Consider the following 25,821-nt stretch of genomic DNA (forward strand, 5'->3'; position numbering starts at 1 on the left):
TTACTAATCAGGGAAATTCAAATTAAAACAAGGAGGCATCACTACATACCTTCCAGAATGATTAATAATACCAAGTGCTGGTGAGGATGTGCAGTAACAGGACTACGATTATCACACACTACTAGAAATCTACATTGGTACAACCACTCTGGAAAACTATGCTAACACTACTGAAGTTAAGGTATGTAAACCCTATGACCCAGCAATTCCACTCTCAAGTACACATGTCACATGAATGTGTGCAAATGTGTGCACACGCCAACAAGACACAGGTGCTATGTTGTTCACAGAGCATTATAATTGCCCAACACTGGAAATATCCCAAATGTTCATCACCAGTTGAATGGATATATATATAAGCTAGAGAATATTCATATAACAGAATACTATACAGTAATGAAAATAAGCTTCTATTATACTTATCTAAAAAACAAAAGGTGAAGTTAAAAAAGTCAAAGAAAAAGAATACCAGTTACTTGGTTTTTGCTATATAAAGTTCAAAAACAGGTGAAATTAATGCAGTATTAGAAGTCAGGACACAAATAGCAGGAATAGTGTTTGGAAGGGGACAAAAAATTGTTTCTGAGCTATTGGCCATGTTCTCTTTCTTTACCTGGGGTATACTTGGTGTACAAGTTGTGATAATTCATGCACTGATTTTATAAACTCTTTTGTATGTGTATTTTACATTGATTAAATAAAAGATTTCTTGGCCGGGCACAGTGGCTCACGCCTGTAATCCTAACACTCTGGGAGGCCTAGGCGGGCAGAGTGCTCAAGGTCAGGAATTCAAAACCAGCCTGAGTAAAAGCAAGACCCCATCTCTACTATAAATAGAAAGAAATTAATTGGCCAACTATATATTAATTGGCCAATATATATAGAAAAAATTAGCCGGGCATCGTGGCGCATGCCTGTAGTCCCAGCCCAGTTACTTGGGAGGCTGAGGCAGCAGGATTGCTTGAGCCCAGGAGTTTGAGGTTGCTGTGAGCTAGGCTGATGCCATGGCACTCACTCTAGCCTGGGCAACAAAGCGAGATTCTGTCTCAAAAAAAAAAAAGGAAAAAAAAATTTATCTTTAACTTAAAGGACATTTGTAATAAACTTTAAGCCAAGAGAAAAAAAACCAGTTAAACTGCATATATTTTTCACAGGTGATCTTGTCTTGATCTTATACAAAAACTATAACAAGACAATCTTAAGTTTCCTTCATGAAAGGCTTACCTCTGTTTTCCCTTTATCCACAGTTAAGGTCACATCATCTTCATCCGCTTGTGAAATATTCCCCACTGCTTCAACCTGAAGTGTATCTGATCCTTCACTTAGTTGTGCCTGGGACTGTTCATTTAAATCTCCTGCAGGAAATATACAATATTCAACTTATAAGTATACATGATCTCATAGATAATCTGTGGGATAATGACCAGTAAAAATGATTAACTGCCAAGGAAGAAATCTGTTTACCCCGAATAGCCATCCTCACTGTAACTGTTTAAATATACAGTCACTTAGACAAAGGACAACAGCATAGTTAATCTGGCTCAATTCTGAAAAGTCTGAACTTTGAAGAAAGATTGTGAATTTTACTCTCTCCCTTGCAAATACATATATAAATTCATTTAATATTTTTCAGCTTTAAACATTTCATAAATATACAATAAGCTGAATTTAGAAGTTAGTACTTCTTTACCATATTATAGAAAATGAACTATCATATATATACACACACATACACACACACACATATACAAATATAGGCTCTTTAAGACATGGAACATATCTTGCACAACTTCAGATGATATGTAGCACAAGGCACTGCACCAGCAGAAATACCTGCTCAATAATTTTAAGCTGACCGAGAAAGTTTGATTATAAATATTTATCATACTTAGACTATCAAAGTCTAAATCTCAAAATAATCACACAACACCTAAGTTACAGGTTTAAAACAAAAAAAATAAGATTCCTTAAAACCTCTCTATTGATCCATTACCTGAAAACAGAACATGGTTAAGATGACTCATTTCTTTTTCCAAATTACTTCTTGATACATCAGATTTTCTTATTAAAGCAACAGGTTCCCTCTTTTCTGGTGATCTAATAAAATAACCAAATGATGGCTACAAAATAATTAAGCGTGAATTAGTTCCTTAATTTTCAACTTCTTTGAGTATTCTTGACCATTTCATCTTATACTGTTAACATAGCTAAAAAATGACTTCATCAAAACTTTTCCCATTTAACCTGAAACAACCAGAGATGAACTTTAAAAGTCCAGATAGAACCTTTCACTTCCTTAATGCTAGCTATCTTTTAATCATTAGAACTAATATTATCAAACAGGTTGCCCTTACTAAGAAATCCAAATTAAAACAACACAGAAATGACTGTCTTCCTTCAACAAGTACATGATGTCCCAAAGGTCACCATACATAGGGAAAATGGGATATTGTATACTGTATCTAGCATCCTAGTCCTCAGCCTTCATCTCCTCTCTTCCCATTTACTAAGCCTCCGCCCACTGCTTTTCTTCCTCTATGATTCACTGACTTTCTCCACCCAGGCACCTGACAAATGGTGGCATCCTGCTGCACCTGGAGATGGCCCACGCACCACAACAAAGTTGAACCCTTCCCTCCAAACACTTCCTCCCAGTTCATGAGATAAAACCCAACTCCTATAAAGAACTCTCACGATCTGGTTCTCGTAATCTTCCATCATTATCCCATTATACCCACTTGACCCTGCCTGCCTCTCACATTAGCACTCTGTCTGCTTTCTGTTCCTCCAATATGCCACTTTAGTTCCTACCTTTGGGCCCTTCCACAGACAGTCTCCCTTTCCTGGGAACATTCATTCTCCAGATCTTTGGACACTGCTTTCTTTTCACCGCTTAGGTGCCAATTCAATGTCATCCCCCGACCAGCTAGCACTTATCACTATCTGAATTACTTGTATTTTTAAATTTTTACATGTATTACAACATTTTAGTCAATCAAAAGACTCCTATATTTCAAACATCTATTTCAAACATCTTCTTAGAAAAACAGGTTTAAAATAATCAATTTTAGAATTCTTCCCACCAACTGATACAAAAATAGCAACAAACAGGTATTAAATACTTACTATATGTTGGGCTCGGTTGGTGCTAAATGCTTTACATGCACCATCACATTTAAATCTTACAAAACCCTATGAAACAGCATGCTATTTTAGAAATGGGGAAATTAAGGCACAAAGGAGTTAAATAAATTGCTCAACATCATGGAACTAGATAAAAGGTAGAGGTAGAACTAGAGTCAGGGTCTGATTATAAAACCTAAGCTTTATACCACAATTCTATCACATCCCTATTCTGTCTCTGCTTTAAAGCTACTATGCTTGAGCTATACAATCATGACAATGAAAATATAAAATCTGGTACTTTAACCACTTTCTAGCACATTTTATACTTACTCTTTTCACACTGTTACCACCACCAAGGCAACCAAGAGCTTCAGACCTTTGAGCAAAGAACTCTCCTAAAGACAGACGTAAATAACTGGCATCGTCTTTATCCAAATCTGACGTGCTAAACGATTTCCTCAACAGATTATAATTAACTGAAGCTCCCCAGGATGTATCCCCTAGTGCAATCGAAGTGTTCTGAGCATCTATGTTTTCTTCCTAGGAAGAAAGTTATTGTTTCATTTTTTTCTCCCAGCAAGCTGCCTTTCTGTTCTTCTTATATGCAAAACTAAAAAAATCTAAGAAAATTTCAAAAGTAACTTTTTATAAACTGGACAAAAAAATTTAGACAAATTAAGTGCAAGTGGCTAGTACGGCTAATGAAGTCCAAAAGAAGAAAACTTTATTTTTGAATAACTGAGTTATAACATGCATTATCTTTATATAGTCATAAATAAGAATTTTTAGATAGGGATATATCTTCACAAAAAACAAACAGGATTACTTCAGTTAAAAATATATTTTATCAGGTGATAGGTACACTAAGAGCACAGACTTCACCAGCATAAAATATATACGTGTAACAGAATTCAACTTGTACCCCCTAAATCTATTAAAATTTTTTAAAAAATGAAAAAGAAATAAAATTGGAGGGGAAAAAACAGGTTTTGAAAACTATGGAAACATCTATGAAGGATATTAAAGCAATTTTAAATGAATTAAAGATATATAGCAGTATGTCAGTATTCTTCAATTAATAATTTGGAGAATGAAGGAAAAAGCAGAAATTTTGTAAGAATGAGAAAAATAAGAAATAATTCTATACTATATATTTATTCAGAAAGAAATGAACATTTTTGCCTACACTGAAATTAATACAAGAAAAATTTTAAACTTTGGGTAAAGCAAATAATTACAAACCTGTATAAACTGATGCTGTTTATTAAATTCTTCTTCATCTTGTGCAATCAAATCAAATGCTTCAGCTTAAAAAAGAATAGGTTTATATAATTATATTATACTAATGCCTATTTAAACACTAGCACACAAATACAAGTTAGCTAATTAGGAAAATGAAAAACTAAGGATATAAAATTTTCGCATGTGAAAGCTTCCACTCATATGACTGAAGCATCTGTATTATATGCTTAAGTCTGTGGTTGTCAAACTTCTACTAATGAACACCTTACTGTGATTGATTTTATCACTTATAACCTGCCCTAAAATTTACTTCAAGGGATTTACAACATAAGCTTTTTATTTTCAGAAGATTCCAATTTATTTTATTTTATTTTTTATTTTTTTGAGACAGAGTCTTACTTTGTTGCCCAGGCTAGAGTGAGTGCCCTGGCTGCAGCCTAGCTCACAGCAACCTCAAACTCCTGGGCTCAAGCAAGCCTTCTGCCTCAGCCTCCCAAGTAGCTGGGACTACAGGCATGTGCCATCATGCCTGGCTAATTTTTTCTATGTATATTAGTTGGCCAATTAATTTATTTCTATTTATAGTAGAGACAGGGTCTCACTCTTGCTCAGGCTGGTTTTGAACTCCTGACCTCAGGCAATCCGCCTACCTCGGCTTCCCAGAGAGCTATGATTACAGGTGTGAGCCACCACGCCCAGCCTCCAATTAATTTTAGCTTTGAAGGGTTTTGCACTCCTGAATTTAGGTACTCGCCCATGAATACTCGTGGAATTTCATCTGGAACCATCAGATTGACAATCCTCCCTATAAGCTCATCATGCAGATGGTCTGCTAGGGTGCCCAACACCCATTTGCCTGGGATTATCCCAGTCTTAGAAAGTCCCATTTTCCAGGAAACCCCAGTCTAAACACACAGGGACTGGTAGTCACCTAATGTCTGCCCTCCGAGTTCCTGCTGAGCACCTCAGCTCCCCCTGGAGAGGAATGTCAGCTGTTCCCACACTATCAACCTCTCCGCCAAAGGCCACACATTAAAATGTCTAACAGGCAAGGGGTAAAAGGGCAAAGAGGGCCAGGGCCAGCGTAACACACTGGGAATGCTTGAGATACTAGCAAACTAGGAGGCATGAGACCTGTGAGGCATTAGGATTGCAAGAATTTAACATGTTTGTTGAATGAGAAAAGACTGCAGGCTGGACTTCAGATTGCTTGCCTGTGGTCCATTCTAGGCCCCTGCCTTATACTGCAGGGATGGAGCAGAAAGGGGAAGAGGGAATAGCAATCTGGAAGGGACAGTCCACTCAAAGAGCAAACAAGAGAGAAGTTCTCTACTCTCTTGTGTCCATCAAGGCCTAATCAGATCCACTCTACCCTTTTGGGACCACACCACAGTCCCACATTAACAACCTAAGATATAGAAAAAATTATCTGGGCGTAGTGGCATGTGCCTATAGTCCCAGCAACTCAGGAGGCTGAGGTAGGAGGGTTGACTGAGCTCAGGAGTTTGAGACTAGGCTGAGCAAGAGTGAGACCCCATCTCTGATAAAAATAGAAAAATTAGCCGGGCATCATGGTGCACCCTGTAGTCCCAGCCACTCAGGGGGCTGAGGCAGGAGGATTGCTTGAGTTTGAGGTCGCTGTGAGCTAGGCTGACACCATGGCACTCTAGTATGGGCAAAAGGGCAAGATTCTGTCTCAAAAAACAAAAACAAAAAACAATCTAAGAAACAAAATGAGAATGGACACAGGATAATATCTCTAGTCAGGAAGAGTAGAGTACCAAAGACAGCTCAGGATTCTTACCTGTCAGAACAGTGCTAATTCTTTACCTTGTGAAGTGATCACTTCTTATGTAAACACACTCCTAACCTACAGCAGCGGTCTCCAACCTTTCTGGCACCAGGGACCGGATTCACGGAAGACAATGTTTCCATGAAAAGGCAGGGAGGAGGTGGCGCTCAGGCAGTGATGCAAGCAATGCAAGCAATGCAAGCAATGGTTACAAATACAGATGAAACTTTGCTCACTTGCCTCCTGTTCACCTCCTGCTGTGAGGCCTAGTTCCTAAGTTTCATGGAAGACAATTTTTCCACAGATGGTGGAGGGGTGAGGATCCTGGCCATTGGGGGACCACAAACCTACAGCATAGATCCTATGAATGAGCACTGGGAGAACCATGAAGTCCTTGAAACTACATGCAAAAACATATATTCCACATAAAGCAGGACGTGGTGGCTCACGCCTGTAATCCTAGCACTCTGGGAGGCTGAGGTGGGCGGATCACTCGAGATCAGGAGTTCGAAACCAACCCGAGCAAGAACGAGACCCCATCTCTACTATAAATAGAAAGAAATTAATTGGCCAATTAAAAATATATAGAAAAAATGAGCTAGGCATGGTGGCACATGCCTGTAGTCACAGCTACTCGGGAGGCTGAGGCAGGAGGATTGCTTGAGCCCAGGGTTTTGAGGTTGCTGTGAGCTAAGCTGACTCCACAGCACTCTAGCCTGGGCAACAGAGTGAGACTCTGTCTTAAAAAAAAACAACAACAAAAAAACCCCCACATAAATATGTTTCTATGGAGAGTCTCTGTAGGATCTATGACTCAAGGTACGTTAAAAGCTGCTGCCCTAAAATGTGAAAGTATCAACCAACCAAATCTGACAGCCAAGAGAGGGGAAGTAGGAAACTTGGGCCATAAGAGGATAACCCAGAAGAAACTTAATTTACTTTGATGAGTTAAATACCACATGGTTCTACCTGCTGGGTTTTATATACTCAGGTGTAGAATTACTAGGTCATCAAGTATGAAGTTCATAAAGTTCACCTTTACAAGATACTGCCAAACAGGTTTCCCAAATGGTTGTATCAATTTACACTCCTACCAGCAACACGAACATTCCACGACCTTCAACTACGTAAGTCACAAAGTCAAAATTCAATGTTCAGTCCGTACCTTCACTATCCTTTTAAAATCAAGGTATCATTGATCAAGTCCTAATGGTAACTTACCTTCAAATTTCTGACCTGTATTTCCAACTACTGAAAATGTAGTTGTAGTTACCTCCACTACAAACCACAATCACCCAAAAAAATCTACAATCTCTTCTGATTTCCTCTACCTCAGCGAACAGTGTTGCCACTTTCCCGGTAATTCAGATGGCAAGCCTCACTCTTTTCTTGCTTCTCTACTGTCCTCTGAAATCCAGCCACCAAATCCTAATCATTTCACTTCTATGTCTTTTGTTAGCTACCTTCTTTTAATTTTCACTGTGACACCTAGATTTCTACAATATCCTAAAAACTCTCCCAATTCAAGAGATCATCACTGCCAGAAGAAGATTCACAAAGCAAGTTGGAGTGGCAACAACCCACTGCTCACCAAACAAACCTCAGCTCTTTGCCATGGTAGTCCAAACTCCATCCACTCACTCCCTGGCCCTACTTACCTCAGCTGCATCTCTTAGTCTCATAGTGCCTGCTCTCCCTTCATCTTGCCATAAAGGCTGCTAGCCACATTTGACCATTCACCTTTTCAAACATGCCCATGCTTCACTACCTCATTCTCGTTCAATTGGGTGTTCCTTCCATTTGAAATTTCTCATGCCCCCAAAAGATTACCTACCTGTTGAACCTCTACCTCAAAAGTGACCTGTTGCGTGAAATCCTTTTGCTACCCACTTATGTAAAAGTTATTTATTCTCTAAACTCCAAAAGCTTTCGGTTTGTGTCTCTTATGCTGATCACTGGGTTTTCTATTCTTGTCTTACCTTCTTGGCTGGTAGACAGTTTCTTAAGGGTTGGAATCATGCCTTATTTATCTCTGTACTTTCACATCATTAGCATTTAGGGGAAGATTTTTATACAGCAGTAGCGACAATCACTTCTTCCCCTGGCATCATCTAAGTCTGCCAGAAATAAGACTGGGTTTGACAAGCCAGTGAGCACCTTTCCTCATTCTCATTACAGAGGTGCCCAGGCACCAGGGGTTGCGGCACAGCAACATCTTAACAGGCTAAGGTTCAAAATGCCCTGACCTAGCATCCTGTAGACCTAAATCAGCTCATGTCTTCACACTGTCAGAGGTTATGCTAATTAACAAACCTAAGTGCTTCCTTTTTTTTTTTTTTTTTTGAGACAGAGTCTCCCTTTGTTGCCCAGGCTAGAGTGAGTGCAATGGCGTCTGCCTAGCTCACAGCAACCTCAAACTCCTGGGCTCAAGGGATCCTACTGCCTCAGCCTCCTGAGTAGCTGGGACTACAGGCATACACCACCATGCCCGGCTAATTTTTATATATATATATGTATATCAGTTGGCCAATTAATTTATTTCTATTTATAGTAGAGACAGGGGGCTCGCTCTTGCTCAGGCTGGTTTTGAACTCCTGACCTCGAGCAATCCGCCCCCCTCGGCCTCCCAGAGAGCTAGGATTACAGGCGAGAGCTACTGCGCCGGCCCTGTTTCTTTTAATGCTCTTATCCCTTAAGACTTGATTATCTTTCTGTCACTCTTCTATCATTTCCACCACATTTCTTAGCTTTTACCCCAAAATGGATTGGCTTTTCTTTATCTATTTTTTTTTTTTTTTGGCAGAAGAGACTGGTTTTTATAATTACTCATTTATCAGAACATTTCTTTTGCTCAGGACAGAATTTTTAAAGTGACCGAGCAATGCCTAAAATCCTTTTCAGCCCTACAATACCACAGGTTCCAAACAGAAGTAACAGAGTGCTAGCATGACTCATTGTCTTTTCTTAGGGAATTGGCTCAGCTCATTCTGCAATGATTAAGACTGACTAACTTAAGCCTTGGTTCCTATGAAAATAAGTGAAAAATTCTAGAAAACAATGATATGCCAAAGAGATCTGATGTGGCTGAACAATATAAATGAGTAATCTCAGAAACATCATGAGAAACAATGAAAATGGTAAAATAAATGTGGTTATCCATATACTTACAACCAGATCTGAAGTCTTCATTTACCTCATCACTTAAAGACGTATTTAAATCTTGTTCATTATTAAAAGATGTATAATAGGCAAGGTCAGTGACCCATCTGCCCTCTTCATTTTGATAGACCACATTCTGTGGGAGATCTGTTTCTAAAATATAAAATTCCAAAAATATTCAATGACACATAGCAACTAAAATGATAAAACATTCTCAAATAATTGTTTATTTATACAACTGCCTTAGTTATCAACAGTACTGGCCAGACACAGTGGCTCACACCTGTAATCCTAACACTCTGGGAGGTGGGAGGATTGCCTGAGGTCAGGAGTTCAAGAACAGCCTGAGCAAGAGCGAGATACTGTCTCTACAAAAAAATAGAAAAATTAGCTGGGCATGGTGGCGTACATCTGTAGTCCCAGATACTCAGGAGGCTGAGGCTGGAGGATCCCCTTGAACCCAGGAGTTTGAGATTACAGTGAGTTATGATGACAACACTGCACTGCCTGGGTGACCGAGAGAGACTGTCTCAAACAACAACAAAAAAAACCCCCAACATAACAACAAAAAAACCAGTATGGAAGTCTGCTCAAAAATAGTCAGAAAAAGGAAAATCCATTTCCCCACAAGAAAAGTCTCTCTCTGATCATGCATAAGCCAGCATTACTTACAATCAAGTCTATAATGGATAATGAGCAATAAAGGAAAAGAATGCTAGGACTTAGCAGGGTACTTTTGTCACTAGATTCCTGATTTAAAATGCTACTTCTGAGTAATCCTCCCTATACTAGATTAAAATTTTTTTAACCTATAAAATACTTAAATATTTTTATGAAAGACTGGCAAATTCCACATGGAAATATATCCTACTCAAAATGTACAAACATCTTATATGTATCTTTAATTTTATTCTTTTAAAAAAGACCACTTACTGTCTTTATTCTTCTCAATGGAATCATAACATTCACATGTTCGCCTTTCACAAGTTGGTGACCAAAGAATATCATTGGAATTAATCTCTTTGTCATAAATAGGCTTCAAAGATGCTATGTCCACATTTTTTTGAATGGACACTGTAGGAGTTTCAGTGTCTAAACATCCATTCTCATGCAAAACTGTTTCTGAATCTGATGCTAAATGTTTACTTTGATGAGGAGACTCTGCCCCTTGTTTTACGTGGTCAGTTAGGTCAAAACTACCTTTATTGACATTTGTGTCATGAAAATGAACAGGGTTCAATTTCCCATTGGTAGCCCTGAGAATCTTTACAAAAACACCTTCTCTTGCACTTTCCTAAAAAAAGAAAAAAAAATCAGTAACAGAGCAACAGTAAGTTTTGTTTTTCATAATTCATTCTAAAATTTATGAGGAAAAATTGTATAGTTGATATAAAATGTTTATTATATAAAAGAACAGAATATACAGTATTCACTGTATTCTCAATTTTATATGAAGCAATGATAAGCAGTTTACTAGAACCGAGCTTTATGATATGATCATGTGAGACACTTATATCAACATATTAAGATATCAAAGTGGATCCTATATGTCCATTATATTACAGGATGATAGTAATGTCAGTTTAACTTTTATGATCACCAATAAAAGTCTCTACAAGGTTGGTAAGCCCATTAGTGTGACCAGCCTCATAAAATTAATATGGATAACAACCCTTAAAAACACAGATATTATCTCTTAATAGGAGTAAAAGAACAGACACTATAAACACCCCTGAGGAGTCCAATAACAATTGCACGAGTCTTGGCAAATTAAGCCAGTGTCTCAAAACTATGTTCTCTAACACACTTTTCTTCCTAAAATAACAACTGCTGAAAGGGACTCAAGCGCCTGCAATACTGTTTTTAAACACTGCTACCACCATGATCTCAGGTGCCAATAAAACCTATTAATAGCAGTCCTATCTGTTATAATAAGATGAACAATAAGAAACACAGCCTGACAGGCAAAGATTTTTAAAGTTAAAATATTAAAAGGATGTAGTTCTAATTAATGGAAAAGATGCTAACTTTGGAATAAAACACGGTTCAAATCTTAGTGCCACCTTTTATGAATTGGGTGATTTGCTAACATTATATAAAAATAAACTTACATCTCTACATTATATTCAAATAAATTCCAGATGACTTAAAGATTTAGATGTAAAAGTACTATGAAAAATCACAGATGATAGTTTTATATTCTTTAATGGATAACACCTTCTAAATACAACACTCTATTATCTTGAATTGTGTCCTCCCTCAAAAAAAGATATGTCCAAGTCCTAACCCCATTTCCTATAAATTGTGATCTTATCCTGAAACAAAGTTTTTGCAGACATAATTAACTAAAGGATCTTAAGATAAGATCTTCCTGGAATTAGGGAAGTTCTAAGCACAATGATCAGTGTCCTTATAACAGGAAAGAGAAGAAAATTTCAGACACAGAGGACAAAGCTGAGTGAACACTGAGACAGAGACTAGAAGTGATGTTGCTATAAGCCAAGGAGCGTCAGGAGCTACCAGGAGCTGGGAGAGGCCGGGAAGGATTCTCCCCTAGAACCTCAGGAGGGAGTAGTGCCCTGCCAACAAACACCTTGACTTCAGAATTTTGGCCTCCAGAACTGTGAGGGAATAAATTTATGTTGTTTTAAGCCAGTATGATTGTGGTAATTTGTCTGGCAACCCTAGGAAACTAATACAAACATCAAAGCCTAAAACACAGAAAGATCAACATATTTCCATAACACAGAAAGTTTATAAAATCAATAGTTAAAACATTAATACTCCAATAGAAAAAGACAAAAATGACAAAGAAATGTCATTTAAAAGTAGATAACTACTTTTCATATATGACAAAAATTAGCAAAGACTGAAAAGAACCGGGATGTGGAAAACTAGCTTTCTCAACCATAAAGTAACTTAAAACCATCTTGAATAAAGAAGGTAGTTACAACTTCTAGCTTCCAGTTTGTCATGTAAAGAGCTAGAAAGTCGCCACTACATCCTGACAAGTAAAGATGAACAAACTGAGAAACCAACAACTATTCTTAGATCTGAAGGTCACAGGATAAACTTCTGCCTCCAAAAATGGAGACACAGGTGGAAACAGAGAATCACAACATGTCAGCGCATAAACTTCTGAGGACTGAACTCCAATTTTTTGCTAAAAACTCCTTCCTAAGGAGGCCAGCTGGGTTAGGCTGACAAAGGGTAGATTCCTACTAAGCAGCTTTTGTTAACCAAACGAAGCAGTGGTTTGCTTCCTGACCTGATTCTGGTATGGCATTAACATCACCTAAAAGATAAGAAGCCCCTGTCTTAACTCAAGCATCCTGGCAGATGCCTAACATAAATCTAGAATGTCTTAACTGAGCATCCTAGCAGGCGCCTATTCTTAAATTTAAAGCATCTTAAAACATCCTAGCAGGTGCCTATTGTAAATTTAAAATGTCCTCCTGTCTGGACCTCCCAGAGTGCCCACAACCTTATCTTAAAATAAGCATATCCTTTCTGGTCTTCTAGATAAAGTCTAACCCTCTCAGCCAATTGCCAGCCAAAGAATCTTTAAACCCACCTATAACCTGTAAGCCCCCGCTTCGAGATGTCCCACCTTTTTGGGCCAAACCAATGTATGCCTCTCATGTATTGATTTGTGACCTTGCCTGTAACCCAGTCTCTCTGAAAATGTATAAATCTGAACTGTAACCCAGCCACAGCGAGCCCACTTGCTCAAGGCTTCTTGAGAGTGGCTCCGGGTCATGGTCCTCAAATTTGGCTCAGAATAAACTTCTTTCAAATATTTCAGGGCTTGGATTTTTTTCCGTCCACACTTCTAATCAGAAACCTGTGCAGTAACCAGTGCCAGGACAGCAAAACCTGAACTGTAATCACTGAATTGCTGCAGGCTTAGTGTGGAAAACTCAAGGGGCCCACTCATAGCTGGGTCCCCATGCTTTTGTGAATTTTACCTCCAGGAGTTTGATCAGGTTCTCACAACAAATATTGCAGAAAAATCCCTATGGGCATCCAGCAGAGGGAAGGGAAAAAGGAGCCCTTTTGAAATAGGCTTAAGAACCATTTGTTGTTCTTAACAAGGTCTGCCCTCAGGATAACTAATTAAGGAGACCCTAACCTACACCGGTTGAATCAGAACCTAAGTAAAACCTGGGGGAGGGGAATATCCAACTGCAGTTTCCTCTAGCCATTTTGTCCAACCTAAAGGGGAGGAGAAAACTCAGAAACACTTGCGAAGTTCAGTCCAAAGGCAGAGGATCCGCCTGGAGTAGTGGCTCACGCCTGTAATCCTAGCACTCTGGGAGGACAAAGGTGGGAGAATTGCTCAAGGTCAGGAGTTCAAAATCAGCCTGAGCAAGAGCCAAACCATCTCTACTATAAATAGAAAGAAATTAATTGGCCAACTGATATATATAGAAAAATTAGCCGGGCATGGTGGTGCATGCCTGTAGTCCCAGCTACTCGGGAGGCTGAGGCAGGAGGATTGCTTGAACCCAGGAGTTTGAGGTTGCTGTGAGCTAGGCTGCAGCCATGGCACTCACTCTAGCCTGGGCAACAAAGCAAGACTCTGTCTCAAAAACAAACAAACAAACAAAAAAACAAAGGCAGAGGATCACTAAATGATTGAGATTGAATCACAGATTTAGGGAATGCCTTCCCTCCCCCAACACCTTACCACCACATTACTAAAGGCTGATTTATAGTAGGTTGTTTTTACTTGGTACATCATGTCCAGCTATCAAGAAAAAATTACAAAGTGTACTAAAAGACAAAAAACATAGTTTGAAGAGAAACAGTAAGCATCAGAACCAGAGATGGCAGAAATGTTAGAATTATCAGACCAGAAAGTTAAAGCAAGTATGATTAGTATGCTATGAGCTCTAATGGATGAAGTAGACAGTCACGCAAGAGCAGATAGATGGGCAATGTAAGCAGAGAGATGGAACTTCTAAGAACAAAAAAATTGTAGAAATCAAAAACTCTGTTGTAACACAGGAAGAATGCCTTTGATGGGGTCATTAGTAGACTGGATACAACACAGGAAAGATACTCCGAATTTGAGGATATGTCAATAGAAACTTCCAAAACTGAAAAGCAAAGAGAAAAAAGAAGGAAGAAAACAAAGTGCCAAAGAACTACAGGACAGCTATAAAAGGTGTAACATAATGCATAATGGGACTATCAGAAGAAGAGAGAGAGGAAAAGAAGAAATATTTGCAACAATAATGAGTGAGAATTTCCCTAAATTAATGGCAGATACCAAACCACATATCCAGGAAGCTCACAGAACACCAAGCAGGGTAAAGGACAAAAAAACAAAAACAAAAAACACACCTAAGCATATCATTTTCAAACTACAGAAAATCAAAGATAAAGCAAATATTCAAAGGTGGGGGAAATCACTTTACTTATAAAGGAACAAAAATAAGAATGACATCCGATGTTTCCTCAGAAACCATACAAGTAAAAATGCAGTGGAGCAAAATATTTAAAGAGTTGAGAAAAAAAACACCAACCTAGAATTCTCTACCCTGAGAAATTATCCTTAAAAGGAAAAGGGAAATATTTTCTCAGAAAAACAAAATTGAGGGTATTTGTTGACAGTTAGGACTTATCTTGCAGGAAACGTCTTCAAAAAGTTCTTTTGAGAGAAGGGAAATAATATAGGTCAGAAACTTGTATCTATAAGAGAAAGGAAGAACATCAAAGACAGAATAAGTGAAGGTAAAATAAAAATTTTTCTTGGCTAGGTGTGGTGGCTCCCACCTATAATCCTAGCACTCTGGGAGGCAGAGGCGGGCGGATCGCTAGAGGTCAGGAGTTAGAGACAAGCCTGAGCAAGATCAAGACTCTGTCTCTACTAAAAATAGAAAGAAATTAATTGGACAACTAAAAATATATAGAAAAAATTAGCTGGGCATGGTGGTGCATGCCTGTATACCCAGCTACTCTCAGGAGGCTGACACAGGAGGCTAGCTTAAGCCTAGGAGTTTGAAGTTGCTGTGAGCTAGGCTGACGCCATGGCACTCTAGACCGGGCAACAGAGTGAGACTCTGACTCAAAAAACAAACAAACAAACAAAACCTTATTTTTCTTTTATTTAATTGACCTAACAGATAACAGTTTGTTCAAAATAATAATATCAATTATATATGCTTATATATGTATGTATATGTATGTATTAATATATGTGTGTATAGACATGCACTTATGTAAACTTATAGCTAAGTGAAATGAATGACAGCAATGACAAATGAATGACAAGGTGGCAGGAGGGAGGAATTAGGAATGTTTTGCTATTATAAGGTACTCAAACTCTGAATCAACATAGTGTTATTTGAAAGTGGGCATGGATTAGCTGCAAATGTATACTGCAAACTCTAGAACGACTAATACCACTTAATAAAGTGTAAAATATAAATAATTATACCTGATATGCTAAGAAAGAAGAGAAAATATATATAAAATGCTGAATTAAAAGCACAAACAGCAAAGAAAACCAAAATAGGAACAAAAAATAAGGACAACAAATAGAAAACAGTAATAAATATGGTATATATTAATCCAACTATATCAATAATCACTTTCAATGTCAATAGTCTAGGTACACCAACTAAAAGAAAGATTTTCAGAGAATCAAAAAACAGGCCCAACTATGTGTTCTCTACAAGAAACCTAGTTTACATGTAAAGTTAAAAGCAAATGGAGAAAGATATCCATGAAAACAGTAAACTAAGAAAGCAGGATTAGCTATACTAATTTCAGACAGAGTAGACTTCAAAGCAAGGAAAGCTATCAGGGATGAACAAGGGCATTATATAATGATAAAGGGGTCAATTCTCTAAGAAGACATAACAATTCTTAAAGTGTATGAACCCCACAAAATAGAACGTTATTAATAAAATACATATATCAAAAATTGGCATACTTGCACTTCAATCAGTTTTTGCCATATGTATTTTGCAAGGAAAAACACACAAATCTACTATCACAGTTGGAGGCTTCAACACCCTCTATCAGAAATAGAAATCTAGCAGAAAGAAAATCAGTAAGGTCACAGTTGAACTGAACAACACCATCAACTATATATAATGAACATCTATAGAACACTCTATCCTAAAACACCAGAATACATATTCTTCTTAAGCTCGCATAGAACAATTCATCAAGACAGAAGACATTCTGGGCCATAAAACACACCTTAACAAATTTAGAACAGTAATCATACAATGTCTGCTCTCGGACCACAATGGAATTAAACTAAAAATCAATAACAAAAACGTAACTAGAAAAATCCCAAAATAAATAGAAATCAGTCACTTCTACACAACACATGGATCAGCTTACAAAACTGAAACTCTATACCCATGGAAGTATAGACTCTACCCTATGGAAGACATACAAATGGCTAATAAGGACATGAAAAGATGTTCAACATCACTAATCATTAGGGAAATGCACATTAAAACCACGATGAGAGACCACTTCACACCCATTAGGATTACTATAATCAAAAAGAGGGAAAATAAGGAGTGTTGGCTAGGATATAGAGAAATTGGAACCCTGGTATATTGCTGGTATAATGTGAACTGGTGCAGCTACTCTTTAAACCATTATGGCAGTTCCCCAAACATTAAACACAGAACTACCACACAACCCAGAAATTTCATTCTTAGGTATATATCCAAAATAAATGAAAGCAAGGACTCGAACAGGTATGTGTACATCAATGTTCATAGCAGTATTATTCTCAATAGCCAAAAGGCAGAAACAGTCAAGTGTCCATTGGATAAAGAGATAAATAAAATGTGGCATATATTATGGAATATTATTCAGCCATAAAAAATGAAATTTTGATATATGCTACAACATAAACAGATCTTGAAAATATTATGCTTAATGAACTAAACCAAACATAGAAGGACACGTATTGTATGATTCCACTTACATGAGGTACCTAGAGTAGCCAAATTCACAGAGACAGAAAACAGAATAATGGTTGCCATGGGTTAATGGACAGTTGTTGTTTAATGGGTATAGAGTTTCAGTTTTGTAAGCTGAAAAGAGTTCTGGAGATTGGTTGCACAATGTAAATGTATTTAACTTTACTAACTGTACAGTTAAAATGGTTAAGATGGTAAATTTGATGTTATATATATTTTATCAGAATTTTTAATTAAAATTAAAAATATATTTAATATGCAAAAAATAGAGATGCACAGAATAAAGCAAAAAAGTAAGCATTATTTTAATAAATACTGGACAAATACGCAGTGAGAAGAAATTAATCCAGATGTAAAACTCACACCAAAATTATTATATAATAGTATAAGAAAATGCTGGATGATGGGAAAACCATGGATGGTCCTGGAGCAGAGAACAATGATGGATTCTAATAGGTGAAAAATGTTTATGTAACAATAGGTAATAAAAGATAAATGTAATAAAGAATAAAACAGAATGGGAGAATTCTGAAAGAGACTAAAATATTATGATTCAGCTATCAAAGAACTCATTCAAATATTAAGTTGATAACAACTAACGTCCTTTGATAATTTTTTTGAGTTTTTTTCTTTTTAGGTATGGACAGCTTTCACCACCAGATGACACCCATACACCTGCAAATCGAAACACCCCTCCCCAATTTACAACACTTTAGTGGGGGAAAGAATCTCTATTTCTTATATACAATAATATTATAACAAGAAATAAATAAATTTGCTTAAGATGGTAGCTGATGTTTCTGAGTTCTGTAGATGTCATTCAATAAGAAAAGTGGGCTACTAATCTTGCCAAGTCAAGGACACAATATTGTTATCTCAGAAACACAAACTGCTGCATGATCTCAAAATATGGGAAAAATAATCGACATTTCATGAAATAAAGTAATATATTATAAGCCTGACCTACGAGTAGAGATTTTTTTCCCCATCCAAACAATAAAGCTTTGATGAACGTGTTCATTCCAGATCCCGTCCTGATCCTCAGCTAGAAGAGACCAGCCCAAGCCAAGCCTCCACACTCACTCCCTTCCTGCGTGGCTTCCGAGGGGATCTAGCATCAGAGGCCTAGAGACTCCGACAGAACCTGATCACCTTAACTAAATAAATATTTTCTAAAAAGATGGACTAGAAATGGATCATCAGAAATTACGTTTTTACTTACAGAGGAAGAATTCCAATCTTCAAAAACTTTTAGAATATAACTCAATCAGAACTTGGAGACTTCCTTTAGTAGGTGCTATGAGATTCAATAACCAGGACTCTGCTTTACTTTACAGTAATTTAAGTATTTCTTTTATTTTCCTATTATTTTTCATGAAGGGAGATTATCTGTGTATGACCCATACCACTCAGCACCACTTCTATCACCAAGAGGGTACCTGAAAGTTCTCAGTTGAAATGACCTGACCAAGATTCCCTAGCAATTTGTGAACCATACTGAATCATATTAAAATTTGTTTGTAATGACATACAGTCACTAATTAGTAAAATGTAAAACTCAAGACTCTTGTAAAACTCAAGATCCTTAGCCTAAATTTAAATGGCCACAGATTGACATGTTTATAAAACTTATCAACTATCACATTTTAACAAAACTCAAGACAACTAACAGATGCCATCTCTTTCTTACTTGTTAATTTGCTATCACTAATTGCTGAGAACTGGAAATCCATTATCTAAATATATTAAAATTATAAAACTGCATCGACTACACATACACACCAATAATTATGCATAACAACATAATAACACAACAGAGTCCTAGGAGGAAAAATCCATGGACTCTGGAACATCTGTTCTGGTTATCTGAGAGAAGAGGCTTTGTACTTTATTTGTATGTAACTGGTTCCTCTGAGGAGTTGCAAATTCCTGAAATAGGCTTCTTCTGAATATACTGAATATACTTATGTATATTTCTGTATGTAATAAAGTACCATACCGTAGAATATAATTATTGTAATAGGCATTCAAACAAATTAATGTAGGCTAGAGTTATTAAAAAGTAACTAGGGACTTGACGTGAGACTGGAAAGATGATCATAATTTGGATGAGGGAAGAAAAGAACAAAAAAGTAAAAACTAAAAGAGAGAGATAACATGAGGCCAGACTATACTATACCTTAAGAACTAACAACTTGAAACACAGGAACATAGAGAATATTATACATACAAAAAAAGCCACTGTAACAAGATTAATCTGTTTGACAGTGATGTGTCTTAAAAAAAAGAGAAAGAGAAGGAGAAAGAGAAAGAGAAAAAGAGAGAGAGAGAAGGAAAGGGAAAGGGAAAGGGAAAGGGAAAGGGAAAGGGAAAGGGAAAGGGAAAGGGAAAGGGAAAGGGAAAGGGAAAGGGAAAGGGAAAGGGAAAGGGAAAGGGAAAGGGAAAGGGAAAGGGAAAGGGAAAGGGAAAGGGAAAGGGAAAGGAAAGGAAAGGAAAGGAAAGGAAAGGAAAGGAAAGGAAAGGAAAGGAAAGGAAAGGAAAGGAAAGATTAGTCTGGTGGTGAAAAACAAGACAGAATAGTAAGAATACTGTAGATAGGACAGTAAGTCAGACATGGTTAATAACACCTTGAACTTGAATAGGTATAATGGAAATAAATAGGAAAGAACAAATCTAAGACACAGGCTTGAAGACATACTGACAAGGATTCAGGTCTTCTGAATTTCACCTCCCTTAAAATGACAATCCCATCTCTCTTGCTGCTTTAATACACACAAGAGATTATTATAAGAATAAAATGACTATTTTATATTAATATATGAGCATACACACTCCCAGTAAATATTAATAGTTAAAACCACTCTATAATCCCCTTCATAAGTTACCAAAAAGGGGTTGAAGAATGGTAAGACTCAGAAATGAAAGCATAGGAGAAATGGGGTGTCATCAACAAACAGAAAAAACTGAAATAATGAAAAATAAATATGCTTGAGCAAGGTAAAAAGTGATCAGTTGGCTTTCTTATTTAATGATTGGACATTAGATTAAAGAACTTTTCAAATGAATAATTTAAATGTAAGTTATTAAATATTCAAATATATACAATTATATACTAATATGATCTTAGTGATATCAAAGATACAAAAACACATGGAAACATAATCAGTAATGATTTTTGTACTTTTTCTATATCTTTCAGAAGTCAGCAATACTTGTTTCATTAAAAAACACCTAATATCTTATAAACACAAAAGACTCCTTATTTCTTTTCACAGAAAACTTTAAGAAAATACATACAAACTTACTCTGCTAAGATCTGGACCAATACCCTTCAAATTTTCTACCTTTTCTTTCTCAATTCTCCAAGTGCTAGAGGAAAATGGTAAGACACCATCTATATGCCTTCTACTATCTCCAGTACCTATAGAATTATCTGAAAAATAAAGAAAAAAAGATAATGAACCAATGTCAAAGTCTGAGCAATCTAATGTAATAACTGCTTCTCAATAGTCAAATTATTTTATGTAAACCTAAAATAAACATAAAATAGGTCATAAAATAACCTATTTTATGACAAATTCAGCAATTTGCATATGAGAAAATAAGCAACAGTAAAAGGCTATAATAAACATGACAAACTGCTATCACACAGAGAGAATTCATAGGGCTAGGCATGGTGGCTCACACCTGTAATCTCAGCATGTTGGGAGGCTAAGGCAGAAGGATTGCTTAAGGCCAGGAGTTTGAGACCAGCCCAAGCAAGACCCTGTCTTTACAAAAACTTTTTAAAAAAATTACTCGGGCATGGTGATGCATGTATGTAGTCCTAACTTCTTGGAAGACTGAGGTGGGAGGACTGCTTGAACCCAGGAGTTCCAGGTAGCAGTGAGCTGTGATCACTGCTGCACTCCAGACTGGACAACAGAGCGAGACCCTGGCTCTAAAAAACCAATTAAAGAAAATATATTAGGCCGGGCGCGGTGGCTCATGCCTGTAATCCCAGCACTCTGGGAGGATGAGGGGGGCGGACTGCTCAAGGTCAGGAGTTCAAGACCAGCCTGAGCAAGAGCGAGACCCCGTCTCTACTATAAATAGAAAGAAATTAATTGGTCAACTAATATACATAGAAAAAATTAGCCGGGCATGGTGGTGCATGCCTGTAGTCCCAGCTACTCGGGAGGCTGAGGCAGCAGGATTGCTTGAGCCCAGGAGTTTGAGGTTGCTGTGAGCTAGGCTGACGCCACCACACTCACTCTAGCCTGGGCAACAGAATGAGATTCTGTCTCAATAAATAAATAAATAAGGGCCGGGCACTGTGGCTCACGCCTGTAATCCTAGCTCTTGGGAGGCCGAGGCGGGCGGATTGCTCAAGGTCAGGAGTTCAAAACCAGCCTGAGCAAGAGCGAGACCCCGTCTCTACTATAAATAGAAAGAAATTAATTGGCCAACTGATATATATATAAAAAATTAGCCGGGCATGGTGGCACATGCCTGTAGTCCCAGCTACTCGGGAGGCTGAGGCAGAAGGATCACTCGAGCCCAGGAGTTTGAGGTTGCTGTGAGCTAGGCTGACGCCACGGCACTCACTCTAGCCTGGACAACAAAGCGAGACTCTGTCTCAAAAAAATAAATAAATAAATAAATAAATAAATACATACATACATACATACATACATACATACATACATTTGATCTTAGCCAAAAGGCTGGAAAGCAATAAAATAAATAAATGTAATCTGAGAGAATTCATATCTAATTCTTAATGGCTTAAGATAATATAATCATTCATAATATTTTAATCCAAGAAATGAATATTACAGTATTTCTATAACACCAATTTACTCTGACATTATTAAAAGCTCTTTAGAAAAATTTTAGACCATAAAGATTTGAGGGGAGAAAAAGTTTAATATATGCTAAATAATACTAAAGAAATAATTTTTTTAAAAAAGGTAAAGTCAATAGAACTTTAAAACAAGGGAATATTCCAATACTTACCAGCCACAGGTAGACAGACAACTTGGCCTTCTTCAGACTCTATGTGAGTCGTTTCAGAAGTGTCTGAAGAATGTGAGCCATGGGAAATCAGACAGCTGTTATCTTCCGACTGAAAGCTCCTATTTTCATTTGCCTGTTGAAAGAATATCTTAGCTATATTCATCTTTAAAATTAAAATTAAACATTCTGAGGGGGAAAACATGGGGAGTAGACAATGGCTGCTTTACTGAAGGATGCCAGGTAATAAATGTAGAAGAAATTAAAAAAAAAAAACATCATAACTACCAGTGTAATAATTATTTCCAGGAAGCTTTAGCAATGATACTAAATCCAGTTCATGAAGGGTTCTTGGGGAGTAAAATGTTCACATAACTTTGATGTCTCATCCCACAGATGCCTTGTTAATAAAAAAGGGGAAAAGGTACATTTACAAGAAGACATCTGGTCACCACTACCTTAACCAAAATCATCATCACCATCATCACCATAAATGTCTGATGTGAGGCAACACCACCTATGTTTAATCTGAATCCAGTCATGAGAAAATTGTTTAATCTGCATTCTTGCCAAAATGTTTAATCTAGTCAGCAGAAAAAAAGCAATCAGATATATCTAGATATGGGTCACTCTACAAAACAGACAGCTTAGATTTTACAGATTTTTTTTTTTCAGAGACAGGGTCTTGCTCTGCTGCCTAGGCTGGAGGAGAGCAGCGTCATCATAGCTCACTGTAACCTTGAACTCCTGGGATCATGTATCCTCTTGCCTCAGCCTCCCAAGTAGCTGGGACTACAGGCTTGGGCCACCATGCCCGGCCTACAGAATGTTTTGTGTCATGAAAGAACTACTCAAAATTAAAATAATAAAAAGATAAGATAACCAAACACAAGTATAACCTTGACTAAATTCTACATCAAAAATAGTAAAAATAGGCTGGGCGCGATGGCTCACGCCTGTAATCCTAGCTCTCTGAGAGGCCAAGGCGGGGGGATCGTTTGAGCTCAGGAGTCCAAAACCAGCCCGAGCAAGAGCAAGACCCCATCTCTACTATAAATAGAAAGAAATTAATTGGCCAACTAATATATATAGAAAAAATTAGCCGGGCATGGTGGCACATGCCTGTAGTCCCAGCTACTCGGGAGGCTGAGGCAGGAGAATTGCTTGAGCCCAGGAGTTTGAGGTTGCTGTGAGCTAGGCTGATGCCATGGCACTCACTCTAGCCTGGGCAACAAAGCAAGAAAGACTCTGTCTCAAAAAAAAAAAAAGAATAGTAAAAGAACATTTTGGGGACAATTGGGTAAATTTGACTATAGACCGTATATAAATTTAAATTACTGTATCAAGTTAGATAACAGAACTGTGATTATGTTGGAAAATGTACTTATTCACAGGAGATAAATGCTGAAGTATTGGGATGAAATGTCACACTATCTGTAACTCATTTTCAAAGGATTCAGGGAAGAAGGTATGTATGAAGAGGGAAAGAAAATGCTTTTTAAAGGAAGCAAAATCAGCAACTGATTAATCTGGATAAAGAATATGTAGATGTCCATTGAATTATTCTTTTAATTTTCTGTAGGTTAGAGAAAGTAAGAAAGAGAAAGTAGGAAAGGGTGGGCATTTCTCATCAATTCATACCTGGGAAAAACAGACCAATTAAAACCAAGGATTCAATTTAATATTAACATCCAATGAGATCAACAGTAATTTTCTAATGTCAAATTTCTGAAAAACCATAAAGACTGGAACATACCTGAGTGAGATCACTGATAGGTAACTTAAAATCTTTTTCTGGAGGTTCCTGTCCTTCCAGGTCTTCATATATCATTCCTGGCATTGCCAGTTGTTCAAAATAAGCCACTAAATGATCGTCATAAAACATTTCATCATCAATATCATCATCATCTATTGAGAAAATGGAGAAAAAACAGGGTAGGCTTTAAAGTACTGACTAAACAATAAATATTTCTTTTTAGAGGTGGCGTCTGACTTTGTTGCCCAGGCTGACCTCAAATTCCTAAGCTCAAGGAATCCTCCCACTTCAGCCTCCCAAGTGGCTGGGACTATAGGCACATACTACTGCGCCTGGCTAATTTTTAATAAAAAAGGCCAACAAAACATAAATGAGTCAAAATATGATTTTGTTTTTATATTTGACATTTAGATCAATTATAAGTATAAGTAATTTAGATCAATTATAAGTCCTTACAAACATTTTAATACAAGTTAAATATTTAACCTCTTTGAGGGCATAGGACAGAAACATCTGCCATATATCAAAAATCAGGATAAATGTGGCATTGAATATCAATGGGAAAAGAGCAGACTATTCAGAGAATGGTGTGGCAAATAGTTAACTCCATCAAAAAAGAATAGATAAGCCTGTCATAGAAGTCAAAAGGGAGAGAGAAGAGGGACCTTGCAGTGGTTGTCTGTGTTATAACGCCCACTTTGGCTAAAACAAAACTGTCATTCATAGCAATGGTATTGTAAGTTGGCAGTGCCTTTTCAGAGGTTAATTTGGGAACATTAAGAGTCTTAACAACACTTATAACCTTTAACTTAGCAATATCACCTCCAAAAATCTAGCTTACTAAAACAATCAGGCTGGGTACCCTGGCTTACTGTAACCCTAGCACTCCAGGTGGCTGAGGCAGGAGGATGGCTTGAGGTCAGGAGTTGGAGACCAGCCTGAGCAAGAGTGAGACCCCCATCTCTACTAAAAATAGAAAAATTAGCTGGGCGTGCTTGTGCACACCTGTAGTCCCAACTACTTGGGAGGCTGAGGGGAGGAGGATAGCTTTAGCCTAGGAGTTGAAGTTCCAGTGAGCTATGACACCATTGAACTCTAACCAGGGCAACATGGAGAGACTCTGTCTCAAAAAAAAAAAAAAAAAATTAAAAATCCGATAAATTCAGATCAATAATTCCATACTTACAATTCCATAATCCAAAAAAGTCTGAAAACTCCTTTGGGCAACAAATCTGTCCAGAATGGATGTGATGCTGTATATAGTTTCTATTTAAATCATTCAGGTTATCAGCCTGGCCTTCAAAGCCATTCACAATTTGGACTCAGCCTACTTTCATGAGTTCATTTAACCAATGTAGCCACCTACAGGTGCTGTCGATCTATAACACAAAACCGCTGGCTAGTCCCCAAACCTAAACACACATGCCTCACAGCAGTGCCTTTGCTGAAGTTATTCCTACATCCTGATGTGTATTCCTCCCTAGCACAGGCCCCATGCTCTTTCCAGAAAGCTTCAGATGCCTTCCTCAATCACAACTAATTTATCATCACCACCACCCCAAGATTCCCAAGCACATTTTTATACTGTTGAGGTATATATTTCATACAATCTGAAGTTTGACTATGCATCTCTTTTCTGCATTTAGCTAAGGTTTCTTAGAGAGCACAGGCTAAATATTTCATTGTTCCTCCAATTTCTAATCGTAATGCTTTATACTGAGTAGCAACTTTAGGTGACTACTTTGTACCCTAATGATATTAAATTAAGGATAAGTATAATCATACAGGATATA

General features: G+C 37.4%; 1 protein-coding gene across 5 annotated transcripts in view; it reads right to left on the reverse strand.

Moving 5' to 3' along the window:
- The window catches only part of CEP192 (centrosomal protein 192), a 126,989-nt gene that overhangs the window by 76,180 nt on the left and 24,988 nt on the right, over positions 1-25,821 (reverse strand). For all 5 annotated transcript variants that reach the window (XR_012912821.1, XR_012912820.1, XM_075993697.1 and 2 more), the window contains exons 8-16: positions 24,029-24,180; positions 22,276-22,408; positions 20,583-20,710; positions 10,253-10,613; positions 9,329-9,472; positions 4,369-4,433; positions 3,457-3,666; positions 1,994-2,120; positions 1,225-1,355 (exon numbers count right to left, since the gene is read on the reverse strand). Coding sequence is in view for 3 of the 5 variants with exons in the window: in XM_075993697.1 (XP_075849812.1) it covers positions 1,225-1,355; positions 1,994-2,120; positions 3,457-3,666; positions 4,369-4,433; positions 9,329-9,472; positions 10,253-10,613; positions 20,583-20,710; positions 22,276-22,408; positions 24,029-24,180 (1,451 nt within the window). In the remaining 2 variants the exon portion in view is untranslated. The remainder of the gene's footprint in view (positions 1-1,224; positions 1,356-1,993; positions 2,121-3,456; positions 3,667-4,368; positions 4,434-9,328; positions 9,473-10,252; positions 10,614-20,582; positions 20,711-22,275; positions 22,409-24,028; positions 24,181-25,821) is intronic.

The sequence above is a fragment of the Microcebus murinus genome, chromosome 17 (assembly GCF_040939455.1).
Source record: "Microcebus murinus isolate Inina chromosome 17, M.murinus_Inina_mat1.0, whole genome shotgun sequence".
Lineage (NCBI taxonomy): Eukaryota > Metazoa > Chordata > Mammalia > Primates > Cheirogaleidae > Microcebus > Microcebus murinus.